The sequence below is a fragment of the Prionailurus bengalensis genome, chromosome X, assembly GCF_016509475.1.
Source record: "Prionailurus bengalensis isolate Pbe53 chromosome X, Fcat_Pben_1.1_paternal_pri, whole genome shotgun sequence".
In the NCBI taxonomy this organism is placed as follows: domain Eukaryota; kingdom Metazoa; phylum Chordata; class Mammalia; order Carnivora; family Felidae; genus Prionailurus; species Prionailurus bengalensis.
In genome coordinates this window covers 52,974,661-52,998,972 of record NC_057361.1, presented here as the reverse complement: position 1 = coordinate 52,998,972, position 24,312 = coordinate 52,974,661, and the positions used below count along the sequence as shown (strand labels likewise).

Here is a 24,312-nt window from a genome sequence, read left to right as displayed (position 1 = left end):
TCAAAATGTTGAAGTATGCAATGGATTTAAAAAGGGGTTCATTTAGTACTGCTTTAAAAAAACCCAAAAACAATAAATGCAAGAGGCATTTAGCTACAAAGGTTTCCACCCTGAGAAAGATACTAGTTGTGCAAATGGTGCTGCTCAATCCAAAATCCTGTGTGTTTAGTGATGCATTTAAGAATTTTTAAGGGAAAGTGCATAACTGAACCAGCTATTAGCAAAGATGTAGCATCCCCTTTTGTAAGCTGCCTTTTTCCACTTAGAAAATCCCCTGGTTTTGTTTCCTAAAGAAATTCTGTTCCACTAATGATCCACCTTATTGCCCAAAGAGTGGACAGCAGAAGAAAGTGGATTACATGGCTGTGCACCGTCCTCCATTACATTTTATCCTGTGATGTTGAATACTGCATAGGTCATAAGTTTAAAGGGTATCCATTAGACCCTCCTTGAGTGCAGCTTTGTGTTCATCATTTAATGCTGCATGAGTTTGGCCATCTCTCCTTGGAAAAGGGAAGTGGAGTCTGGTAGTAAATCCCTTCATCCTTGTCAAACTCTTCTGTGCTTGTCTAGCACACACCTGCTATGCTTGTCCATCAGCTCCTCTGAAGAAGAAAGCTGTAATCTGATCCCAAATTTGCTAAAGTGAAGAGACTTAAAAGCTAAGAACTGTCAGTGTTGACAAGTAAAAAGTGCAAAGGAAATACAGTTAGTTTTCTCTGGTGCCTAAGAAAACAATATTCAAATATTGGCATGTAATTTCACTTTCAGAACTAGTTGACACTATGAAATGTGACATAAAATCAAGTTAGATTCATGATCTATACAGCTGTAGACTAAGGACTGTGCAGAGCTTTTCTTCTCATTATCACTATATAAAAGGTTATATGGGGATACATAAACATCTCAAACTAAATACATACAGTTATGCATGCAATATAATTGCTAACAATAGTTTTGAAATATAGGTCTAGAGCTTTGATGTGACCCTATAGCTTGGTTAATAAAGATATTGAATGGTCAGATATTCATGCAATAAATTATGTATTTACTTTTTAAAAGCTTTAAATATCCTATTAAAAATCCCAAAAGGTAAATTCAATATATGATTTGATCCAGATGCTCTTGCTCTCTAAATTAGAAATATTATCAATACTTTGTAATATAGAATGTGCAACTAAGAAAACATTGATAATGGAATCCTTTGGGAGTTTCTTGATTTTAGATCTCTCCTCATGAGTTTTGTCCTCCATTATCCGCATGGTGCCGAGCAAAAAAGCATGGGACTTGGAGTCAGAGGACTTGAGTGTGAATCCTGATTTGGTCACTTGCTAGCAGTGTGACCTTGGCAAGTAACTTAATCACAATGAGATTCAGTTTCCTTTTATAGAAAATAAGATTAGTAAAATTTACTTTACAGGGTTGTTTTGCGCTTCAAATGACAGAAACACTATAACTTGTAAAGCGCAACACAAAATTATTAGTTACTTTTATCTTAGCATTGATGCATTATTAGTATGAATATTTATATATGTATAAAGGAATAAGTCCTGTGTCATGTCAACGTGCAGCCCTAAGCTTAGAAACAATCAAGGCTGCCAGTTGCTGGGCATCTGCTGTGTGGGGATTCTTTTCCATCACTGCAAGGACGATGTTTGAAGGGAAAATATTGCAGAGGTTCTTATAAGTCTGATACTGGTGCTCTGGGATCATATGCTCCCTGGTATCATTGCACATTCCAACCCAAGGATTCCTCCAAAGCTGTTCCATCTTTTCAGGCATGCTCCGTACCATGACTGGCTCATAGCATGGTTGCATGAGGCTGTTACTCAAGGGATAGGAGTGATAGCCATAGGAGTCGGTTGTACAGGGTAATGGGTCCCAGCTGGCATGTTGTTCCCGGCACAGGGGAGGTCTTCTTTGCCTCATTGGGTTGCTTTCATAGAGGCGGGAGTCAGAAATACTGTCCATCCGAGTCATTACCAGAGCACGTCCTGGCTGGGGGGTTGCCCCAGGGTGGAGATTAGGAGGCATGGGGTAGTCTCCAGGACAGCTTGAACATGCTCCAGTTGCTGGGTGCTGGGCTTGTAGAACTAAGTGGGGAACTGACTGCTTGTGGGGGGCTTGCTTAGAATCCTCTGGGCCATAGCTCTGCACTCGTGTTAAGGCGTCATGGTAACCATGAGGAAAAGGCTGAAGACGGTTCTGAGATACTGAGCGATGCAGCTTTAAATTGCCTTCAGGATGGCCATCAGCTACAGCCAAATACAGGTTGTTGTAAGAGGAGTAGTTGTCGTTCCTGGTATGGCTCATACGATTGTCAGGACAGAGGTTGGGACTCCGGGCATACACCCCTCGGTCTACTTCAGCCATGTAGTACTCTCGATTATGCATGCTGTTGATGTTCAGTTTGGAGAAGTCGCCTAACATTGAATAGTAACTGTGGTCCCCCAGGGACTCAAACTTTGAGTATTGGTCAGCATAGCTAATAGGTGTCCCATGGCTGTTTGTAACCAGGATTGGAGGGTACTGCATACTAGCCATGTGTTCCAGTGAGGCCTTCTGGTGGGGGAGATGAGAGGATCCTGGCACTGGGCTGCTGGCTGAACGAGTGTTGAGTGCACCCACCGCATGGCTTTTGGGGGGTGGGATTGTGGGGACACTTAGGGCAGTCACAAGTGAGGGGACAGAGCTGGCCTCAGGCTTACGGGCAATGGACAGCCATTCCTCAGGCTCCACAGCCATGGACCGGATGCTGGGATCCGATTGGCGCTTGGGGGCCACACGTTTGACTTCGGAGGTTATTTCACCTTTGGCATTAGACAGCCCTGTGCTACACTTGGCCAGGGTGCCTTCACTCACGGTTTTCACTGTGGACAGTTTGGCACTGATGCGGAGCTCATCAGCCACCGAACGCTGTGGTTGGTTGGCCCGCTCCGGATGGTAGTATTTGCACTTGTGGCCATAAGTGCATTTTTTGCCTGAAAAATAATGTCTTGGGGTAAGACTCTCTCTCATACTGGTGCAAATCTGTCAGAAACTGCTGTAATAAACTGGGTACTCAGGTTAGAGTTTTACTATTTGGGTTTAAGAAGAAAGTTAACTGTCCATAAAGATAAGAGGCAGCACAACACCAAGGAGGCATCACACACTGTGAGGGAAGAAGGAACAAGTGGAAACCTGGAGAGGAAACTGCAACATAAAAGCTAAGAACTGAGCAGTTGAACAGCCTTCACTTTCTTGTAATTCACAACTTTGCCTAGGCATAACCTGCATGCTGAGGCAGTGTAGGGCAGCAGCAGGCAGCATAGTGCAGTGCAAAAAGCACAGGCTTGGAAGCCAGTCAGCCTGAGTTTCAATTTCAGCTATGTTGTTTACTAGACATGTGACCTTGGTAAGTGACTTCACTTTCTGAGCCTCATTTTAACTCTTCTGTAAAAGAAGTCCATAATTATGCCTGTATTATAAGGTCATTGTAAAAATTAAATGAAGCTAATGAACAAGAAAATACTGTATAATTTAAATAAATGTTAATTGAGAAAAAAACCCAAGATGTCACATAAACAAATGATTATCCAAAAAGAGTGAACATCCAAAGTAGCTTCAGACCAAGCAGCCCATGTTGCATTGTTAGGCTCACAAACTTTGTATCAGAAGGACTTGGCATAAGATCATGAAAGCACTCTAGACAACTATATTTTTAAAAACCAAATGAAAATGAAGTTTGGAAGAAAACTGGAAAATACAGATCTGAAGAAAAGGGTATTATTAGTTGACAGAGAGTGCAGTCACCTACTTGAGAGACACATCCTTTTTTGAGGCCAAATCCAATTTGGCATTGCCTTTTCTGCTTCCGTAGGCCATGTGAGTTTCTGCACTTCCCTGCCTCCAGCAACACTTCTCAGGATGGAGACAGCTAGAACACATGTATCATTTAAACAAGCGGCAACTAATTTTCCCTTCGTGTTTCTCATGCAGTTTTTATGGATGTTTTTTTAAATGCCTGAGAATACTTAGACACAGACTTTAACTCACAGAACATAGACAAGTTGCAATTTTCCATTTGAAAGGGAAACCTTTGAGATGTAAGTATTCACATAGTCCTTGTGTTTCTTTTAGTATAGAACTCAGTTATGCACATAGGTACTCACCATAAGGGCATGGTTGCTTCTTGTACTCTGGAACAACAGGTCTCTTTCTCAAGAAATTTTCAAGATTTGGGCCATGGCGTCCTAAAGGATCATCTGGAGGCATAAATCTAAAAACAAACAAGCAAGAGATAAATATCTTCCTTTCTATCCCCATTACCCTTTTTTAGGAGTTCAGATCTTCATTACTCCTTGCCTATACTGTTGTCATGGCCTTCTAATTGTCCTTTCTGCCTCAGGTCTATCTCCTGCTAAGCCAGCAGTTCTTCCCTTCATTCCCATGTGAACACACACACACACACACACACCAAAAATATGATTTTTTCCAGTGTATCATTCTTCTGTGGACTATACATTTCAACCATACGAGCATGCCTGCTGATTCCCCCCACATGCAACCTACTTTCACATCTTTATAGCTTTATTCATGAAATTCTTTTTACCTGTAGTGCCCAGCAATCCTCTTTCTTCTGTATGTAAACTTCATCTCAAACGTTATGCCCTGTTTGAGGCTTTTTCCTATTATTTCATGTAGACAAAGCAATTTTAAAAACTGTAACCATACTACTTATCACAACATGTGTGGTTCTCTTTCGCTTCTCCACTACACTTTGAGCCTCTTAAGAGTGAGTCTTGTTTCCTATTCAGCCTCTTATCTCCATGGCAATTAGCATAATTCACAGTACACAGTAAATGTTCAGTAAATGTTTATTGAAATGAAAATCTATTCCTAGTGGAAACAGGGATTTAAGCATTCAGTGCCTACTAAAAGAAACGTACTTGTCATTCACAAAAGAATACATCAGCAACCGCTCCTCTATAAACTTCTTCCATTCTGGCTTTTCAACTTGAAGGTCTCGGTAGTTATCATTAGATACAATGATGCCGTCGGAATCAAAAGCCAATTTGACTATGAACCGGTCATCATAACAGACAACTCTCCTGCCCTGGACCCTTCGGGATGGTGTGAAGACAAGAATCTTTTCTTTCTCCAGTTTACGTAGAATCTCTTGATCTGTCAAAATATAGATTATATGCCACAGAGTAGAAACCATCTTTGAAAACTAGCAGCATTATCCTCATATTACAAATACAAAAGTTGGTACTAGATAGATGAGTGTTATTTGCTCTTAGAGAGAAAGTGGCCTTTATTCCTGGCTATGGCACCAATTTGGATTGTGACATTAAGCAAGTCACCTTCTCCTTTGGACTTCAGTTTCTAATAAAGTGAAGGAACTGAACTCAATGACATCTAAGTTTCAGAAACAACCATGAAGAGTGAGAAATAACACTGATATCCTAGCATTCCTTATGTTTGTTTTTTCTTTTGGCTGAAGCAGCAGCTTTTGACTATTGAAGAAAACAGAGCAGTATACTGAGGATGTGTCTGCCAGGAGGAGGGTAAAACATCACTCCTTGGGACTTACATTTTTCCCTTCTTCCTGAAGGAAAGCCACAACTAAGTGGAAACAAAGCTGTACCATGTTGAGTACTGACCCCCTTTCCTTTTGGTATCTTAATTGATGAGGAAAGAAAGCATACAGGCTGGGCTTGAGCAATGGCAGGGTCCACTCTCAGGCGGAGGTCGTGACCCTGTTCAGAAGCTGGCAGACAGTTCCACAACACAGTTCTAACAGCCATTCTGACATTCTTATTTGGCACATCATGCAAAAGCTGATACATAGAGGACTAGGGTCTATATGTTCTCAAATTCTGTAAAGAGTTAGCTTCATATAGTGTAGGTGAATATAGTAATCCAACTAACATTAGGACCACATCCTGACTTTTGTGGACCTTAGTTTTCACTTTGTTTTCACTTTGAAATGTCCTTATTTCATAAAGAAATATTAAAAATTACACTTTACAACTGCTTTGGTATAAAAACAAATTATCTAGATACATTATTATAAATTAATTGTTGTTATATTAAATGTTTCCTTCAATATTAAAAGAAAATAAAATTAAAACATATTTTTGTTAAATTTTTTTCCAGTGTAGTCAACACACAATGTTATATTAATTTCAGGTGTACAATACAGTGATTCAATAATTCCATGCATCACCAAATGCACATCATGACAAGTGCACTCCTTAATCCTATTTACCCATCCACACCACACAATTCCCCTTTGGTAACCATCAGTGTGTTCTTTATAGATAGGAAATTTTTTTGGTTTGTCTATCTCTCTTTTTTAACTTTGCTCATTTGTTTTGTTTCTTAAATTCCACATATGAGTGAAATTGTATGGTATTTGTCTTTCTCTGATTGACTTAAATCGCTTAGCATTATACTATCTAGCTCCATCCATGTCATTACAAATGGCAAGATTATATATATACATATATATATATACACACACATATATACGTATATATATATATACACACATATATACGTATATATGTATACATATATATACATATACATGTATATATGTGTATATATATACATATACGTATATTTGTATATATGTATATGTATACATATATGTGTATATATGTATATGTATATATGTATATGTATACATATATGTGTATATATGTATATGTATACATATATGTGTATATATGTATATGTGTATATATATATACATATACGTATACGTATATATATACATATATATGTGTATATATACATATATACGTATATATGTGTATGTATATATATATATATATATATACACACATAGAGAGAGAGAGAGAGAGGGACCACACAGGCAGAGGAGGGGCAGAGAGAGGGGGAAATCCCAAGCAGAGAGAAAATCCCAAGCAGGCTTTGCTCAGTGAGCACAGAGTCTGATCAATCCCAGGAACCATGAGACAATGACCTGAGCCGAAATCAAGAGTCAGAAGCTTAACCAACAGAGCCTCCCAGATGCCCCTAAGTTTTAAGTTTTTATTTAAGTTTTTATTTTTTAAGTTTAAGTTTTTATTTCAATTCCAGTTAGTTAACATATAGTGTTATATTACTTTCAAGTGTACTAGATTTCATTCTTTATTATGGCTGAATAATATTCCATTGTATATATACACCACATTTTCTTTATCCATTCATCAATCTATAGACACTAAGGCTGCTTCCATATCTTGGCTACTATAAATAATGCTCCTATAAACATAGGAGTGCATGTGTCCCTTTGCATTATTTTTTTGGTATTTTTTTGATAAATACCCAGTAGCACAATTACTGGATCATAGTGTAGTTCCATTTTTTACTGTTTGAGGAACTTCCATAATACTGTTTTCTACAGTGGCTGCATGAGTTTGCATTCCCACCAACAGCGCAAGAGGGTTCCTTTTTCCCCACACCTTGCCAATATTTATTTCTTGTGTTGTTGATTTTAGCCATTCTGATAGGTGTGAGGTGATATTTCATTTCAGTTTTGGTTTGCATTTCCCTTATGATCAGTGATATTGAGCATCTTTAATGTGTCTGTTGGTCATCGGTATGTCTTCTTTGGAGGAGGAATTTCTGTTCATTTCTTATGCCCAATTTTAATTGGACTGTTTGGGCTTGGGGTGTTGATTTGTGTAAGTTCTCTACATATTTTGGATGCTAGTCCTTTATTAAATATGTCATTTGCAAATACTTTCTCCCATTCCTTAGGTTGTTTTATTTATTGTTTTAGTTTTGTTTATTGTTTCCTTTGCTGTGCAGAAGCTTATTATCTTGATGAAGTACCAATAGTTTATTTTCACTTTTATTTCCCTTTCTTCAGGAAACATATCTAGAAAAAATGTTACTATTGATGCCAGAGATCTTACTGTCTTGTGTTCTCTGCTGGAATTTTTATGATGTCAGGTCTCTCATTTAGGTCTTTAATCCATTTTGAGCAGTTTCATTCTTTTGCAGTTTGCTGTGCAGTATTCCCAACACCATTTGTTGAAAAGACTGTCTTTTTCCAGTTGAATATTTTTTTCCTACTTTGCTAAAGAGTAATTGACCACATAATTGTGGGGTTATTTCTGGGGTTTCTATTCTGTTCCATTGATCTATGTGCCTATTTTTGTGCCAGTACCATATTGTTTTGTATACTACAGCTTTGAAATGTAACTTGAAAACCAGAATTGTGATGCATCCAATTTCTCTTTTATTTTTCAAGCCTAACATAGGGTTTGAACTCATGACCTTGAGATCAAGACCTGAGCTTAGATGAAGAGTCTGACACTTAATTCACTGAGTCACCCAACACCCTATACCACTTCTTTATCCATTCATCAGTCAATGGACATTTGGGCTCTTTCCATGATTTGGATATTCTAGGTAATGTTGCTATAAACAGCAGAGTGCACATATCCATTTAAATTAGTATTTTTGCATTCTTCTGGTAAATACCTAGTAGTGAAATTGCTGAATAGTAGAGAAGTTCTATTTTTAACTTTTTGAGAAACCTCCATACTGTTTTCCAGAGTGGCTGCACCAGTTTGCATTTCTGCCAACAGTGCAACAGACTTCCCCTTTCTAAACATCCTTGCCGACACATATTGTTTTTTGTGTTGTTGATTTTAGCCATTCTGACAGGTGTGAGGTGATATCTCATTGTAGTTTTGATTTGTATCAAAGATGCTGAGCATCTTCTCATGTGTCTGTTAGCCATCTGTATGTATCCTTTGGAAAAAAATGTCTATTCATGTCTTCTGTCCATTTGTTAACTGGATTATTCATTATTTGGGTGTTGAGTTTTATAAGTTCTTTATATATTTTGGATAGTAACCCATTATCACATGTGTCATTTACAAATATCTTCTCCCACTCAATTCTTTTAGTTTTGTTGATTGTTTCCTTTGCTGTATACAAGCTTTATATTTGATGAATCCCAATAGTTTATTTTTGCTTTTGTTTCCCTTGCTTCAGGAAACATATTTAGTAAGAAGTTGCTATGGTTGATGTCAAAGAGATTATTGCTTGTGTTCTCCTCTAGGATTTTGATCATTTCCTGTCTCATATTTAGGTCTTTCATCCACTTACAATTTACTTTTGTGTCTGGTGTAAGAACATGGTCCAGTTTCATTCTTTTGCATGCTGCTGTCCAGTTTTCCCAACACCATTTGTTGAAGAGACTGTGTGTTTTCCATTGGATATTCATTCGTGCTTGTTAAAGATTACTTGACCACATAGTTGTGGGTTCATTTCTAGGTTTTCTATTCTGTTCTATTGATCTATGTGTCTATTTTTGTGCCAGGGCCATACTGTTTTGATTACTACAGCTTTGTAATATAACTTGAAGTCTGGAATTGTGATGCCTCCAGCTTTGCTTTTCTTTTTTTTTGAGATTGCTTTGGCTATTTAGGATTTTTTGTGGTTTCATACGAATTTTATGATTGCTTCTTGTAGTTCTGTGAAAAATGTTGGTGGTATTTTGATAGGGATTACATTAAATGTATAGGTTGCTTTGAGTAATATAGGCTTTTTAACAATATTTGTTCCTCCAATCCATGTGCATGGAATATATTTCCATTTCTTTGTGTCATCTTCAGTTTCTTTCATCAATGTTTTATAGTTTTCAGAGTACAGGTCATTTGCCTAGGTTTTTGGTAAAATTGTAAATGGGATTGACTCCTTAATTTCTATTTGTGCTTCTTCATTATTGGTGTATAGAAATGCAACAGATTGCTATACATTGATTTTCTAACCTGCGACTTTAATTAAATTTTTTTTGTCAATTCTACACTTTTTTGGTGTAGTATTTCAGGTTTTCTATATAGGTTATCATGTCCCCTGTAAATAGTGAAAGTTTTACTTCTTCTTGCCAGTTTGGATGCCTTTTATATCTTTTTGTTGTCTTATTAGTGAAGCTAGAACAGCCAATACTATGTTGAATAAAATTGATGAGTGTGGACATCCATGTCATGTTTCCTGACCATCCATCCCCATGGAGAAAGATACTAGCCATGGATTTATTATAGATGGCCTTTATTATGTTGAGGTATGTTTACTCTAAACTTACTTTGTTGAGGGTATTTTTTTAAATCATGAATGGATGTTGTACTTTGTCCAGTGCTTTTTCTGTGTCTACTGAAAACGTCATATGGTTCTTATCCTTTCTTTTATTGATTGATGTATTACACTGATTGATAAGGAAGTAATGCACAATGCTTGAATCCAGGAACAAATGCCACTTGATCATGGTGAATGATTATTTTAATATATTGTTGAATTTGGTTTGCTAGCATTTTGTTGAGGATTTTTTGCATATATGTTCATCAAATATATTGACCTGTAGTTATATTTTTAGTGGTATCTTTTTCTGGTTTTGATCACAGAATGCATTTGGAAGTATTAGTTACTGTTCTAATTTTTTTTTAACGTTTATTTATTTTTGAGACAGAGAGAGACAGAGCATGAACGGGGGAGGGGCAGAGAGAGAGGGAGACAGAATCGGAAGCAGGCTCCAGGCTCTGAGCAGTCAGCACAGAGCCTGACGCGGGGCTCGAACTCACATACCGCGAGATCGTGACCTGGCTGAAGTCAGCCGCTCAACCGACTGCGCCACCCAGGCGCCCCGCTTTTCTATTTTTTGTAATAGTTTCAGAAGAATAAGAATTAAGTCTTAAAATGGTTGGAGGAATTCACCTGTGAAGACACTTTCGTTTGTTGGGAGTTTTGTGATTACACATTCAATTTTTTTTGTTGGTTATCAGTCTGTTCAAGTTTTCTATTTTTTTCTGTTTCAGCTTTGGTAGTTTATATGCTTCTAGGAATTTATCTATTTCTTCTAAGTTGTCCAATTTGTTGGAATATGGTTTTTGTAATCTTCTTTTATACTCATTTGTATTTCTGTTGTGTTGGTAGGTATTTCTCCTCTCCAATTTGTGATTGTATTTATTTCAGTCATTTCTCTCTCTCTCTCTCTCTCTCTCTTTGATGAGTCTGGGCAGAGGTTTATCCACTTTATTGATCTTTTTCAAAAGTACAGCTTCTGGTTTCATTGATCTATTTTCTTAGTTTCTGTATTATTTATTTCTGTTATGATCAGAAATATGATTTATTTCCCTCTTTCTGCTGGTTTCGTGCTTCCCTTATTGTTCTTTTTCTAGCCTCTTTAGGCACAAGGTTAAGTTGGTTCATATTGTTCTTGCATCTTGAGGTAGGCCTATATTGCTATGACTTGCCTCTTTGAACTCTTTTACTGCATCCCACTGGTTTTTGGTGGTTATAATTTTTATTTTTTTATCCTATCAATTCATATTTTATTTTATTTTATTTTTACTTTTTATTTAAATTTCAGTTTGTTTACAAACAGTATTATATTAGTTTCAGGTGTATAATTTAGTGCTTCAGCACTTGCATACATCACCTGGTGCTCATCACAAGTGCACTCCTAATATAAAGCAACTATTTAACACATCTTTCCATCCACTTCCACTCTGGTAGCCATAAGTTTATTCTCTATAGTTAAGAATCTGTTTCTTGGCTTGCCCCTCTCTTTTTTTTCCATTGATCATGTGTTTTGTTTCTTAAACACCACATATGAGTGAAATCATATGGTATTTGTCTTATTCTCACGAACCTATTTCACTTAGTATAGTACTCTCTAGCTCCATCCATGTAACTGCAAATAGCAACATTTCATGGTTTTTTATGGCTGTGTAATATTCCATTGCATGCATATATATATATATATATATATACACCACATCTTTATCCATTTATCAGTTGATGGATATTTGGACTATTTCCATAAATTTGCTATTTTAGTTAATGCTGCTATAAACATCAGGATGCATGTATCCTTTTGAATTAGTATATTTGTATTCTTTGGGTAAATACCTAGTGGTGCAATGCCTTGGATGATTCTATTTTTTAACTTTTTGAGAAACCTCCATTCAGTTTTCCAGAGTGGCTGCACCAGTTTGCATTCCCACCAACAGTGTAAGAAGATTTCTCCACATCCTTGCTAACACCTGTTTTTTCTTCTGTTGTTGATTTTAGCCATTCTGACAGGTGTGAGGTGATATCCCATTGTAGTTTGGATTTGCACTTCCTGATGATAAGTGATGTTGAGAATCTTTTTACATGTCTTTTGTTCCATGTATTTTTTTTTACTTCTTTTAATTCCTGGTTTCATTCATTACTTAGTAGCGTGTTTTTTAACCTCCATGTATTTGTACTCTTTTCAGATTTTTGTGTGTGATTGATTTCTAGTTTCATAGCTTTGTGGTCAGAAAAGATGCATGGTATTACTTTGCTCTTCTTGAACTTGTTGAGATTTGTTTTGTAGGTGAAAATGTGATCTATTCTGGAGAATGATCTGTGTGCACTTGAAATGAATGTGTATTCTGCTGCTTTCAGATGGAATGTTATGAATGTATCTGTCAAATCCAGTTGCCAGTGTCTCATTCAAAGCCATCATTTCCTTGTTGATTTTTTGTTTACATGATCTATCCATTGATGTAAATGGGGTGTTAAAGTCCCCTACTATTATTGCATTATTATAGATTAGTTTATTTATGTTTATTATTAACTGTTTTATGTACTTGGAGACTCCCATGTTGAGTGTGTGTGTATATATACATATATATATTTCAATCAATTGTTATATCTTCTTGTGAGATTGTCCACTTTATTATTATATACTGTCCTTCTTTGCCTCTTGTTACAGTTTTTATTTTAACTTTTTTGTAAATGTTTGTTTATTTTTGAAAGAGAGAGACAGAGAGTGAGCAGGCGAGGGACAGAGAGAGAGAGACACACACACACAGAAACTAAAGCAGGCTCCAGGTTCTGATCTAATCAGCACAAATCCCGATGTGGGGCTTAAACCCACAAACCATGAGATTATGACCTGAGCCGAAGTCAGATGCTTAACTGACTGAGCCACCCAGGAGCTCTCACAGTTTTTTATTTTAAACTCTATTTTGACTTACATTAGTCTTGCTACCCTGGCTTTTTTTTTTTTTTGACATCCATTTGCATGATACATGTTTCTCCTTCCCCTCATTTTCAATCTGCAGGTGCTTTTTAAAATTTTTTTTAACGTTTATTTCTTTTTGAGACAGAGAGAGACAGAGCATGAATGGGGGGAGGGTCAGAGAGAGAGGGAGACACAGAATCAGAAGCAGACTCCAGGTTCTGAGCTGTCAGCACAGAGCCCGATGCGGGGCTCAAACTCACGGACCGCGGGATCACAACCTGAGCCAAAGTCGGATGCTTAACCAACTGAGCCACCCAGGCGCCCCTCTGCAGGTGCTTTTTAAGTCTAAAATGAATCTCTTGTAGGCAGCATATAGATGGGTCTTGTTTTCTTTATCCATTCTGCCACCCTATATATTTTTTTTGATTGGAGCATTTAGTCCATTTACATTTAAAGTAATTATTGATAGATATGTATGTATTCATTGCCATTTTGTTACTTGTTTTGTTTTTTTCCTGGCTATTTTCTGTGATCCTTTCTTCTTTTTCATGTTTTGCTGATTTTCTTTAGTGATATATTTGGATTCTTTCTCTTAATTCTTTGCATATTTATTAGTGTTTTTTGATATATGGTTACCATTGGGTTTGTATATACCCTCGTCTTCATAAAGCTGTCTATATTAAGTTGGTGGGCATTTATGTTTGAATTCATTCTTTCTCCTCTCCTTCCCATGTTTTAGGTATGTATCATTATATTTTATATATCATTTTATTTTGTGAGTTCCTTGACCTGTTTTTTAAAGAAATGTTTATTTTTACTGCTTCTTCATTTTTTTTTATCTTTATACTGTCATTTTGTGTGTGTCCTTCCCATGCAAAGTACCCTTTAATATTTCTTGAAGGACTGGTTTAATGGTCACAAACTCCTTAGTTTTGGTTTATCTGGGAAACTCTTGATCTCTCCTTCTATTTTGAATGATTGCCTTGCTTGATAGAGTATTTTTGGCTGCAGATTTTTTTCCCATCAGCACTTTGAATATATCATGCTACCCCCTTCTGTCTTGCCAAGTTTCTGTTAAAAAATCTCCTGCTGGCCTTATGGCTTTTCCTTGTAATATACTGACTTCATTTGTCTTGACAATTTTAGGATTTTTTTTGTGTATCATTATATTTTGCAAACAATATGTCTTAGTGTGTGTCTGCTTTTGTTGATTTTGATGGGAGTTCTCTGTGCATCCTGGATCTAGATATCTGCTTCCTTCACCAGTTTAGGCAAGTTTTCAGCTATTTTTTCTTGAAATAAATTTTCTGCCCCCTCTTCTCTCTCCTTCTTCTTCTTCTTCTTCTTCTTCTTCTTCTGGGACTCCTATAATACAAATATTATTACATCTGGTGGAATCACTGAGTTCCCTAAGTCTATTCTCATTTTGTGTAATTGTTTTTTCTCTTTTGTTCAAGTTAATTAGTTTCCATTACTTTTTCTTGTAGGTCACTAATTTGTTCCTCTGCTTCTTTCATCTTGCCATTCTTTCCATCAAGCTGATTTCTCATTTTGTTTATTGAGCCCTTTATCACTGCTATGTTATTCCTTATCTCTGTGTTAAGGATCTCACTCATGTTTTCCACTCTTTTCTCAAATCCAGTAAGTATCCTTATGAGCATTATTTTAAATTCTCCATCAGGTATGTTTCATATGTCTGTTCCTTTTAGATTTCTGGCGGTTGCCATGTCCTGCTGTTTCATTTGGGATAAATTTCTCTGTCTCTTCATTTTGTCTGTCTCTCTGTGTCTGTTTTTGTGTGTTAAGAAAGTCATCAATGTCTTGTGCTCTTGAAAGTAGTGACTTTTTGGGATGCCTGGGTGGCTCAGTCGGTTAAGCTTCCGACTTCGGCTCAGGTCATGATCTCGTGGTTCGTGAGTTCAAGCCCCATGTCGGGCTTTGTGCTGACAGCTCAGAGCCTGGAGCCTGTTTCAGATTCTGTGTATTCCTCTCTCTCTCTGACAGTCTCCGTTCATGCTCTCTCTCTGTCTCAAAAATAAATAAATATTAAAAAAAAAAAGAAAGTAGTGACTTTTTGAAGAGGAGGTCCTGGAGTGCCCTGCAGTGCAGTGTCCCCTGTTCACCAGAGCTTGGCACTTTAGGAGAGTAACCTGTATGTGTTGTGTATGCCTTACTCTTGTGTCTGAGTCAACTTTTCTTTTCAGTGCAGTTGTCTGCACTGATTCTCTCAGTTGTGGGCTGCGTTTGCTCTCTGTAATATTAATGGGATCCAGGCAGGCCATTTCTGAGATGGCATCCCTACTAGGGAAGTTGAGAATGTGGAGCAGTGTTAGCAAATTTTGCAGTGGGACTCTAGTTTTTTGCTGGATACTCCGGAGCACCGCAGCACCTGAAGGCTGCATGTGGGATTGTCTGGGGTGTGATACCGACTGTACCACATGACAACTGCAGGCACAGCTGGGCACAGTGTGTGATGGTGGCTGGCGTCACATGGCTAGATGCAGCAAGTCAACTGATTGTGGGATACTTCAGCAGGTATGCCCCCAGTGTCTGCATATGATACACATCAATAGCTGTGTCCCAAGTGTCTGGATGTGGCATGTGACAATAGCTGGTGGTGCATGGCTGGGTGCTTCACTGTGGCTTGGTAGGGTGGCAACTGTCCACCTGGTAGTTGGGCAGGGTACACATACAGCTTTAACAAAATTTACCCTGAACTCTGGGTCAAAGATGCAGGTGCCTGTGTAGCCCCATGTCCCACAAGTAGTACTGTGTTTATTCTGGGGGTTCGGGGAGGAAAATGTTGACTCCCATCTCTCTTGTTACCAGAGAAGTTCCCCAACATGCTCCAAAATCAGTATAAACATATCTTCCTCTTGTTTTGTAAGCTCTTGTTTCTATGTTTCTTGTTCATGGGCTGTTTTCTCTTTTAGGGTGGGGACTAGGGTACCACTTTCCCTCTCAGCTAGCCTACTGCTGAGTCAGCTGACTTCAAACATTAGGCTCTATGTGCTGCTGGTTATACAAACTTACAGAATTCAGCCCCTCTGATATTTAAGGCTAGATGTTATTGTAATTTATCTTCCCTGTGGGTTCCCTGGTGCTTTCCCCTCTCTGCAAGCACAGTTCCCTCCTTCCTGCAGGCTGCTCCCAACTAAGGTACCATTTCTGCCCTTCCTAACCTCTCTAATGTGTCTCCTGTAAATTTAGTTGTGGACATTGTTCTGCCAGTCTTCGTATCACTGTCTCGTTTATTGACATAGTTATGAGTGATATCTAGTTGCAAATGAGGGATGGCATGAGCTCAGGGTCTTTCTACTCTGCCATCTTACCTGTGTTTCAAATTAAAACACTAAAAGTATCATGGGTCCTCGACACTGGGCCTTCTGTGCCTCATGGCTAATTTGGCTCTGACTGTTCTCTCTATATATTTTACCCTGTAATTTGCAAATCTCACAATCACTTATTTGGTACAGCATGTGATTCATACCCTACTATGGTTTCTTCAGTTCTTTGGAAAATTCAGTCACTCACACATAACCATGTTCACCTTTCTTTAGTCTGAAGTCTATGGTCAAGTAGAAAAGCACTTTTTTTTAATACTGTATGCTTTATTCCTTACTGAATTCAAGTTGTCTCAATTTAACTGCCATATGCGACAAAGCAATAACAGTTTTATTTGGATCAGGAAAAAATATGTTTAAAAATATACTTAATATGAGGCTTTCCCCATCGCTCAATAACAGCTGTATTGGGGTAAGATCAATTGGAACACCCAGAAAATCAATTCTGCAGAATGGCAGATGGAGCTCCACAGTTGGAGGGGGATAGCATAGCAGATGCAAGGTGTGTGGAACTGATTTGGGGGATAGAATAATGGTGCTGCAGAGGGGAGGGAACCTTTTCCTTGTAGAGACAAAAAGGAGAGAAAGAGGGGTTGAGAAAGTGTGGCATTGAGTTTGCACAAGAGGAAACCTCTCTAGACCATTCACTGAGGAGTGAGAAGTACTGAGTGTCCCAGATTGGTTTTGTTTGTTTGTTTTGTTTTTGTTTTTGTTTTTTGAAAACAACATTTGGAGCTCAAACTCTGAGGTTTTGGAAGAGCACAAATTTCTCCAGAGCTGAGCTGTGGTGCATACTCCTGGAGAGGAGGGAGCTGGGCCCAGTGGGCATAGCATGGTGTTGGGATCTCCAGGGCTCATTGTGAGAGAACACTCCCCTTCCTTGAGTACTTTTGAAAGAGGGTATATTGCCTCCCCAAGGACAAAAGACCCTGTAAGCATCAGCAAAAGACCTTTTATTAGCAAGAGAAAGAAGGACACCCAGAGGGAATATAACCTTTGCTGCTTTTGTCAGTTCTGCACCATAGACTGTGCACACTGTGCAAGCATGAGACTGTTTTTCACGGACAAAGGACTTCAGACACAGCGTGGAGAGGCTGTACTCTGGAGGAGGGTGGCAGATCCACATGGTGCCTGGTCCCTTAAGACTTCAGGTTTTGAATCCCAGTGATGTGTGCCAAAGAAAAAATGCAGCAGAGTTGTGGTGCAGGGCCAGCTGACTGCCTTCGCTATTCTGTGAGGACTTCCTGAAGAGGGGGGTGGGTGAGGTCCCCTGTCCCATGACAAAAGATTAGGGTAGCACAATTTTCTCCCCAACACCAACACAGTGGGATTTCAGAGAGCAACAAAGCAGGCCCAGTTGGAGGCAAGACCCATTTACACAAAACCCCACCCCCCTTATGCCTGGCAACTGCCTATTTATGGGGAAAGACTGACTCTGAGCCAATGAAGCAGACCTCTTCTCCAGAAGACCAGCACAAACAGCACTGCGCATGCACCAAATATACTCAAAATCGAATATTTAAAAAAAAACCAAAAACCTGAAGTTCTGGTGGGAATAAGACCAGGCTTAGTTTTGTTGTTATTGTTATTGTTGTTGTTTTGTTTTGTTTTGGTTTCTTCTTTCCCCTTTTTTCTTTTGGAATCAGGCTCCTAGGTTTTTTTGTTTGTTTGTTTGTTTGTTTTCATTTTCTCTGGTTTCGGATCAGGCTTTTTTATTCTTGTCTTTGTTTCTCTTTTATTTTTTTCTATTTTTTCATTCTTTTTGCTGGAATCAGCCCTATAGATTTGGATACTATGTTTTTTTTTGTTTCCTTTCCTTTTATCTTTTCTGGGGGTCATATTTTGTTTTCTCTTGTTTCCTTTTTTCCCAGGCTTATTTTAATAAACAAATCAAAGCATACCTAGTTAAAGGTCCAAACACAACCCAATGCAACCAAGGAGGAGTCTGTAGAGGGCTGGCCAGTGGGAAGAGCAGCCAAAACACAATAGCAGAATGCACACAGCACACACCAGAAACACTACCTGAGATGCCAGGCCCTGGACAGTGTGTGGCCTTTTTTAATATAGTAGTACTCACAGGTGCAGTAAACATAACAAGCCTTTAAAACATGCAAAGGCAGAAACTTAGCAAAAATTGCAAGACAGGAATTTTCCCCAAAAAGAAACGTCAAAAGAAATTACAGCCAGGGACTTGCTCAAAACTGATATAAGCAAAATATCTGAACAAGAGTTTAGAACAACAGTCATAAGACTACTAGCTGGGCTTGAAAAAAAAAACAAAAACAAAAACAGAGAAGACACCACACAAACCCTTGCTGCAGAGATCAAAGACCTAAAAACCAGTCAGGTTGAAATACAACATGATATAACTAAGATGCAAAACCAACTGCATACAGTCACAACAAGGATTGAAGAAGCAGAGGAGTGAATAGGTAATATAGAAGATAAAATTATGGGGGAAATGAAGCTGAAAAGAAGAGACAGTTGAAAGTATTAGATCACAAGGAGAGACTTAGAGAACATAGTGATTCCATAACATGAAACAATATATGTATCATAGGAGTCCCAGAAGAAGAAGAATGGGGAAAAGGGAAGAAGGTTTATTTGAACAAATTATAGCTGAAAACTTAACCTAAGTGGGGAAGTAAACAGGCATCCAAGTCCAAGAGGCACAGAGAACACCCCTCAAAATCAACAAAAACAGGTGAACAACATGAGATAACATAGTGACATGTGCAAAGAACAAAGATAAAGAGAAAATTCTGAAAGCAGCTAGGGACTAAAGGTCATTAGATTACAAGGGTAAACACATAAGGTTAGCAGCAGATATGTCCACTGAAAATTGGCAGGTCAGATGATAGAGGAAGAAAATATTCAATGGTCTGAATGGTAAAAATATGCAGCCAAGAATTTTTTATCCAGCAAGGCTGTCATTCAGAGTACAAGGAAAGATAAAGATTTTCCCAAACAAAAACTAAAGGAGTTTAAAGGAATTTGTGACCACTAAACCAGCCCTGCAAGAAATTTTAAGGGGGACTCTGAGTGGAGAAAAAGAAGAACAAAGCAACAAAGACTACAAAGGACCAGAGAACATCACCAGAAACACCAGCTTTACACAAAATATAATGGCACTAAATTTGTATGTTTCAATAATCACTCTGAATGTAAATGAACTAAATACTCCAATCAAAAGACATAGAGTATTAGAATGGATTAAAACACACACACACACACACACACACACACACACAAGATCCATCTATTTGCTGACTACAAGAGACTCATTGTAGACCTAAACACAACTGCATATTGAATATGAGGGCATGGAAAACCATATATCTTGCTAATGGAGGTCAAAAGAAAGCCATAGTAGCCATACTTATATCAGACAAATTAGATTTTAAAACAAAGACTGTAACAAGAGATGAAGAGGGCATTATAGCATAATTAAGGGGTTAATCCCTTAAGAAGAGCTAAAAATTGTAAATATTTATGCCCCTCAACATGGAAGGACCCAAAAATATATATCAAATAATAACAAACATAACAAAACTCATTGATAATAATACCATAAAGATAGGGGACTTTAATACCCCACTTAGAACAATGGACAGATCATCTAAGCAGAAAATAAAAAAAAAAAAAAGGAAAATAAGGAAATGATGGCTTTGAATGATGACCTGGACCAGATGGACTTAACACGTATATTCAGAATGATTCATCCTAAAGCAGCTTAATACACATTCTTCTTGAGTGCACATGGAACATTCTCCAGAATAGATTACATACTGGGTCACAAATCAGCCTTCAACAGGTACAAAAAGTTCAAGACCAAAACATGCATAATTTCTTTTTTCTTTTTTTTAATATAATTTATTGTAAAATTGGTTTCCATACAACACCCAGTGCTCATCCCAACCAGTGCCCTCCTCTCTGCCCATCACCCACTTTCCTCTCTCCCCCAACCCCCATCTACCCTCAGTTTGTTCTCAGTCCTTAAGAGTCTCTTATGGTTTGCCTCCCTCCCGCTCTGTAACTTTTTTTTACCCTTCCCCCCCCATAGTCTTAACATATGAGTGAAAATATATGGTATCTGTCTTTCTCTGCCTGGCTTATTTCACTTAGCATAATACCCCCAGCTCCATCCACGTTGCTGCAAATGGCCAGATTTCATCCTTTCTCGTTGCCAAGTAGTATTCCATTGTATATATATAAACCACATCTTCTTTATTCATTCGTCAATTGATGGACATTTAGGCTCTTTCCATAAACTGGCTATTGTTCAAAGTGCTGCTATAAACATTGGGGTACATGTGCCCCTATGCATCAGCACTCCTGATGGGTAGATTCCTAGCGGTGCTATTGCTGGGTCATAGGGTAGTTCTATTTTTAATTTTTTTGAGGAACCTCCACACTGTTTTCCAGAGCAGCCGCACCAGTTTGCATTCCCACCAGCAGTGCAACGGGTTCCCATTTCTCCATATCCTTGCCAGCATCTGTAGTCTGCTGATTTGTTCATTTTAGCTACTCTGACAGGAGTGAGGTGATATCTCATTGTAGTTTTGATTTGTATTTCCTTGATGAGGAGTGATGTTGAGCATCTTTTCATGTGTCTGTTGGCCACCTGGATAGCTTCTTTGGAAAAGTGTCTATTCATGTCTTCTGCCTATTTCTTCACTGGATTGTTTGTTTTTCAGGTGTGGAGTTTGGTGAGTTCTTTATAGGTTTTGGATACTAGCCCTTTATCCGACATGTCATTTGCAAATATCTTTTCCCATTCCGTCGGTTGCCTTTTAGTTTTGTTGATTGTTTCCTTTGCGGTGCAGAAGCTTTTTATCTTGATGGCGTCCCAATAGTTCATTTTTGCTTTTAATTCCCTTGCCTTTGGGGATGTATCGAGTAAGAAATTGCTGCAGCTGAGGTCAGAGAGGTTTTTTTCCTGCTTTCTCTTCTAGGGTTTTGATGGTTTCCTGTCTCACATTCAGGTCCTTCATCCATTTTGAGTTTATTTTTGTGTATGGTGTAAGAAAGTGGTCTAGTTTCATTCTTCTGAATGTTGCTGTCCTAAACATGCATAATTTTTTTTAAAAAACTGTTTACATTTATGTATTTTTGAGAGACACAGAGCACAAGTGGGGGAGGGACAGAGAGAGAAGGAGACACAGAATCTGAAGCAGGCTCCAGGCTCTGAGCTGACAGCACAGAGCCTGACACGGGGCTTGAACTCACAAACTGTGAGGTTATGACTGGAGCCAAAGTTGGACACTTAACTGACTGAGCCACCCAGGCACCCCTAAACATGCATAATTTCTAATCACAGTGCTTTGAAACTTGAAATCAACCACACACACACACACACACACACACACACAAATATTTGGAAAGCCCTTGAATACATGGAGGTCAAAACATTGTACTAAAGAATGAATGGATTAACCAGGAAATTAAATAAGAAATTTAAAAATATATGTAAGCAAATGAAAACATGACAATCCAAAACCTTTGGGATGTAGCATAACCAGGCTGAAGAGAAAAGTATATAGCAATTCAGGACTCTCTTGAGAAGCAAGAAAGGTAACCTTTCTCAAAAAAAAATCTAACCTTACACATAAAGGAGCTTGAAAGGAGCAGCAAATAAAGCCTAAAACAGGCAGAAGGAGGGAAATAATAAAGATTAGAGCAGAAATCAATGATATTGAAACAACGCAACAACAACAAACAACAACAAACAGAACATACAAACGAACATACAAATAGGGCTGTTTCTTTGAAAGAATAAGCAAGATTGATAAATCACTAGTCATAATTCCAAAAAGAAAAGAGAAAGGACTAAAATAGATAAAATCATGAATGAAGAAGATACATCACCACCAACACTGCAGAAATGCAAACAATTATAAGCAAATACTATGAAAAATTATATGACAACATATTGGGCAATCTGGAAGAAATGGACAATTCCTAGAAACTCACACACTACCAAAACTGAAAGAGAAAGGAATAGAAAATTTGAACAAGCCAATAACCACCAAGAAATTGAATTAGTTATCAAAATCTCCCATCAAACTAGAGTCCTGGGCCAGATGGCTTCCCAGGGGAATTCTACCAGACATTTATAGCAGAGTTAATACCTATTATTCTCAAACAATCCCCCCCCCAAAAAGTGGAAAGAAATCTTCCAAATTCGTTCTATGAAGTCAGCATTATGTTGATTCCAAAACTAGACAAAAACTGCACTAATAAGGAGAATTACAGGCCAATATCCCCAATAAAACTGGATGCAAATATCTTAACAAGATACCTGCAAATTGAATTCAACAGTACATTAAAAAAATATTCACCATGATCAAATGGGGTTTATTCCTGGGCTGCAGGATTGGTTCAATATTCACAAATCAATCAACATGATACACCACATTAGTAAAATAAAGGATAAGAACCATATAATCCTTCAACAGATGCAGAAAAAGCATTTGACAAAATGCGGCATCCTTTCCTGATAAAAAGCCCTCAAGAAAGTCGGTAGAGAAGGAACATACCTCAACATCATAAAGGCCATATACAAAAGACCCGCAGCTAATACCATCCTCAATGGGGAAAAGCTGAGAGCTCTCCCTTTAAGGGCAGGCACACAACAGAGATGTCCACTCTCAGCGCTGTTCAACATAGTACTGGCAGTCTTAGCCTTAGCCATCAGACTACAAAAAGAAATAAACGCATACAAATCAGCAAGGAAGAAGTCAAAATTTCACTCTTCAGTGATCTCATTTATAACTGCACCAAAAACCATAAGATACCTAGGAATAAACTTAACCAAAGAGGTAAAATATCTGTACACTGAAAACTATAGAAATCTTATAAAAGAAATTAGAGACACAAATAAATAAAAAAAGCATTGTATACTCATGAATTGGAAGAACAAATATTGTTAAAATGTTTAAACTACCCAAACTAATCCACACATCCAATGCAATCACTATCAAAATAAAACGAGCATTCTTCACAGAGCTAGAACAAGTAATTCTAAAATTTATATGGAACCAGAAAATACCCCAAATAGCCAAAGTAATTTTGAAAAAGAAAACCAAAGCTAGAGGTATCACAATTCCAGTCTTCAAGCTGTATCATAAAGCTGTAATCATCAGGACAGTACGGTACTGACACAAAACGAGACAGATCAATGGAACAGAGTAGAGAACCCAGAAATGAACCCATTAATGTATGGCCAACTAATCTTTGACAAAGCAGGAAAGAATGTCCAATGGATAAAAAGACAGTCTCTTCAGCAAATGGTGTTGGAAATACTGGACAGCAACATGCATAAGAATGAACCTGGACCACTTTCATACACCATGCACAGAAAGAAACTCAAAATAGATAAAAGACCTAAAGGTGAGACAGGAAACCATCAAAATCCTAAAGAAGAAAACAACCAGCAACCTCTTTGACCTCAGCCACAGCAACTTCTTACTAGACATGTACCAAAGGCAAGGGAAACAAAAGCAAAAATGAACAAGTGGGACCTCATCAAGATAAAAATCTGCACAGTGAAGGAAACAATCAACAAAACTTAAAGACAACTGTTGGAATGGGAGAAGATAATTGCAAATGACCTTTCTGATAAAGGACTAGTATCCAAAGTCTATAAAGAACTTATCAAACTCAACACCCAAAAAACAAATAATCCAGTGACAAAGTGAGCAGAAGAAATGAACAGACACATTTCCAAAGAAGACATCCAGATGGCTACCAGACACATAAAAAGATGCTCCATATCACTCACCATAATGGAAATATAAATCAAAACCACAATGGGATACCACCTCACACCTGTCAGAATGGTTAAAATTAACAACATAGGAAACAATAGATGTTGGTGAGGATGCAGAGAAAAGGGAACCCTTTTGCACTGTTGGTGGGGATGCAAATGTGTGCAGTCACTCTGGAAAATAATATAGAGGTAGC

General features: G+C 38.0%; 1 protein-coding gene across 1 annotated transcript in view; it reads right to left on the bottom strand.

The window, feature by feature from the left end:
• Positions 1 to 374: 374 nt before the first annotated feature.
• ZC3H12B (zinc finger CCCH-type containing 12B) overlaps positions 375 to 24,312 on the bottom strand; it is a 73,697-nt gene continuing 49,759 nt past the window's right edge. Inside the window, exons 3-5 of the mRNA XM_043571045.1 lie at positions 4,929 to 5,163; positions 4,152 to 4,258; positions 375 to 2,981 (exon numbers count right to left, since the gene is read on the bottom strand). Of these exons, the coding sequence (XP_043426980.1) occupies positions 1,561 to 2,981; positions 4,152 to 4,258; positions 4,929 to 5,163 (1,763 nt within the window). The 3' untranslated portion in view covers positions 375 to 1,560. The remainder of the gene's footprint in view (positions 2,982 to 4,151; positions 4,259 to 4,928; positions 5,164 to 24,312) is intronic.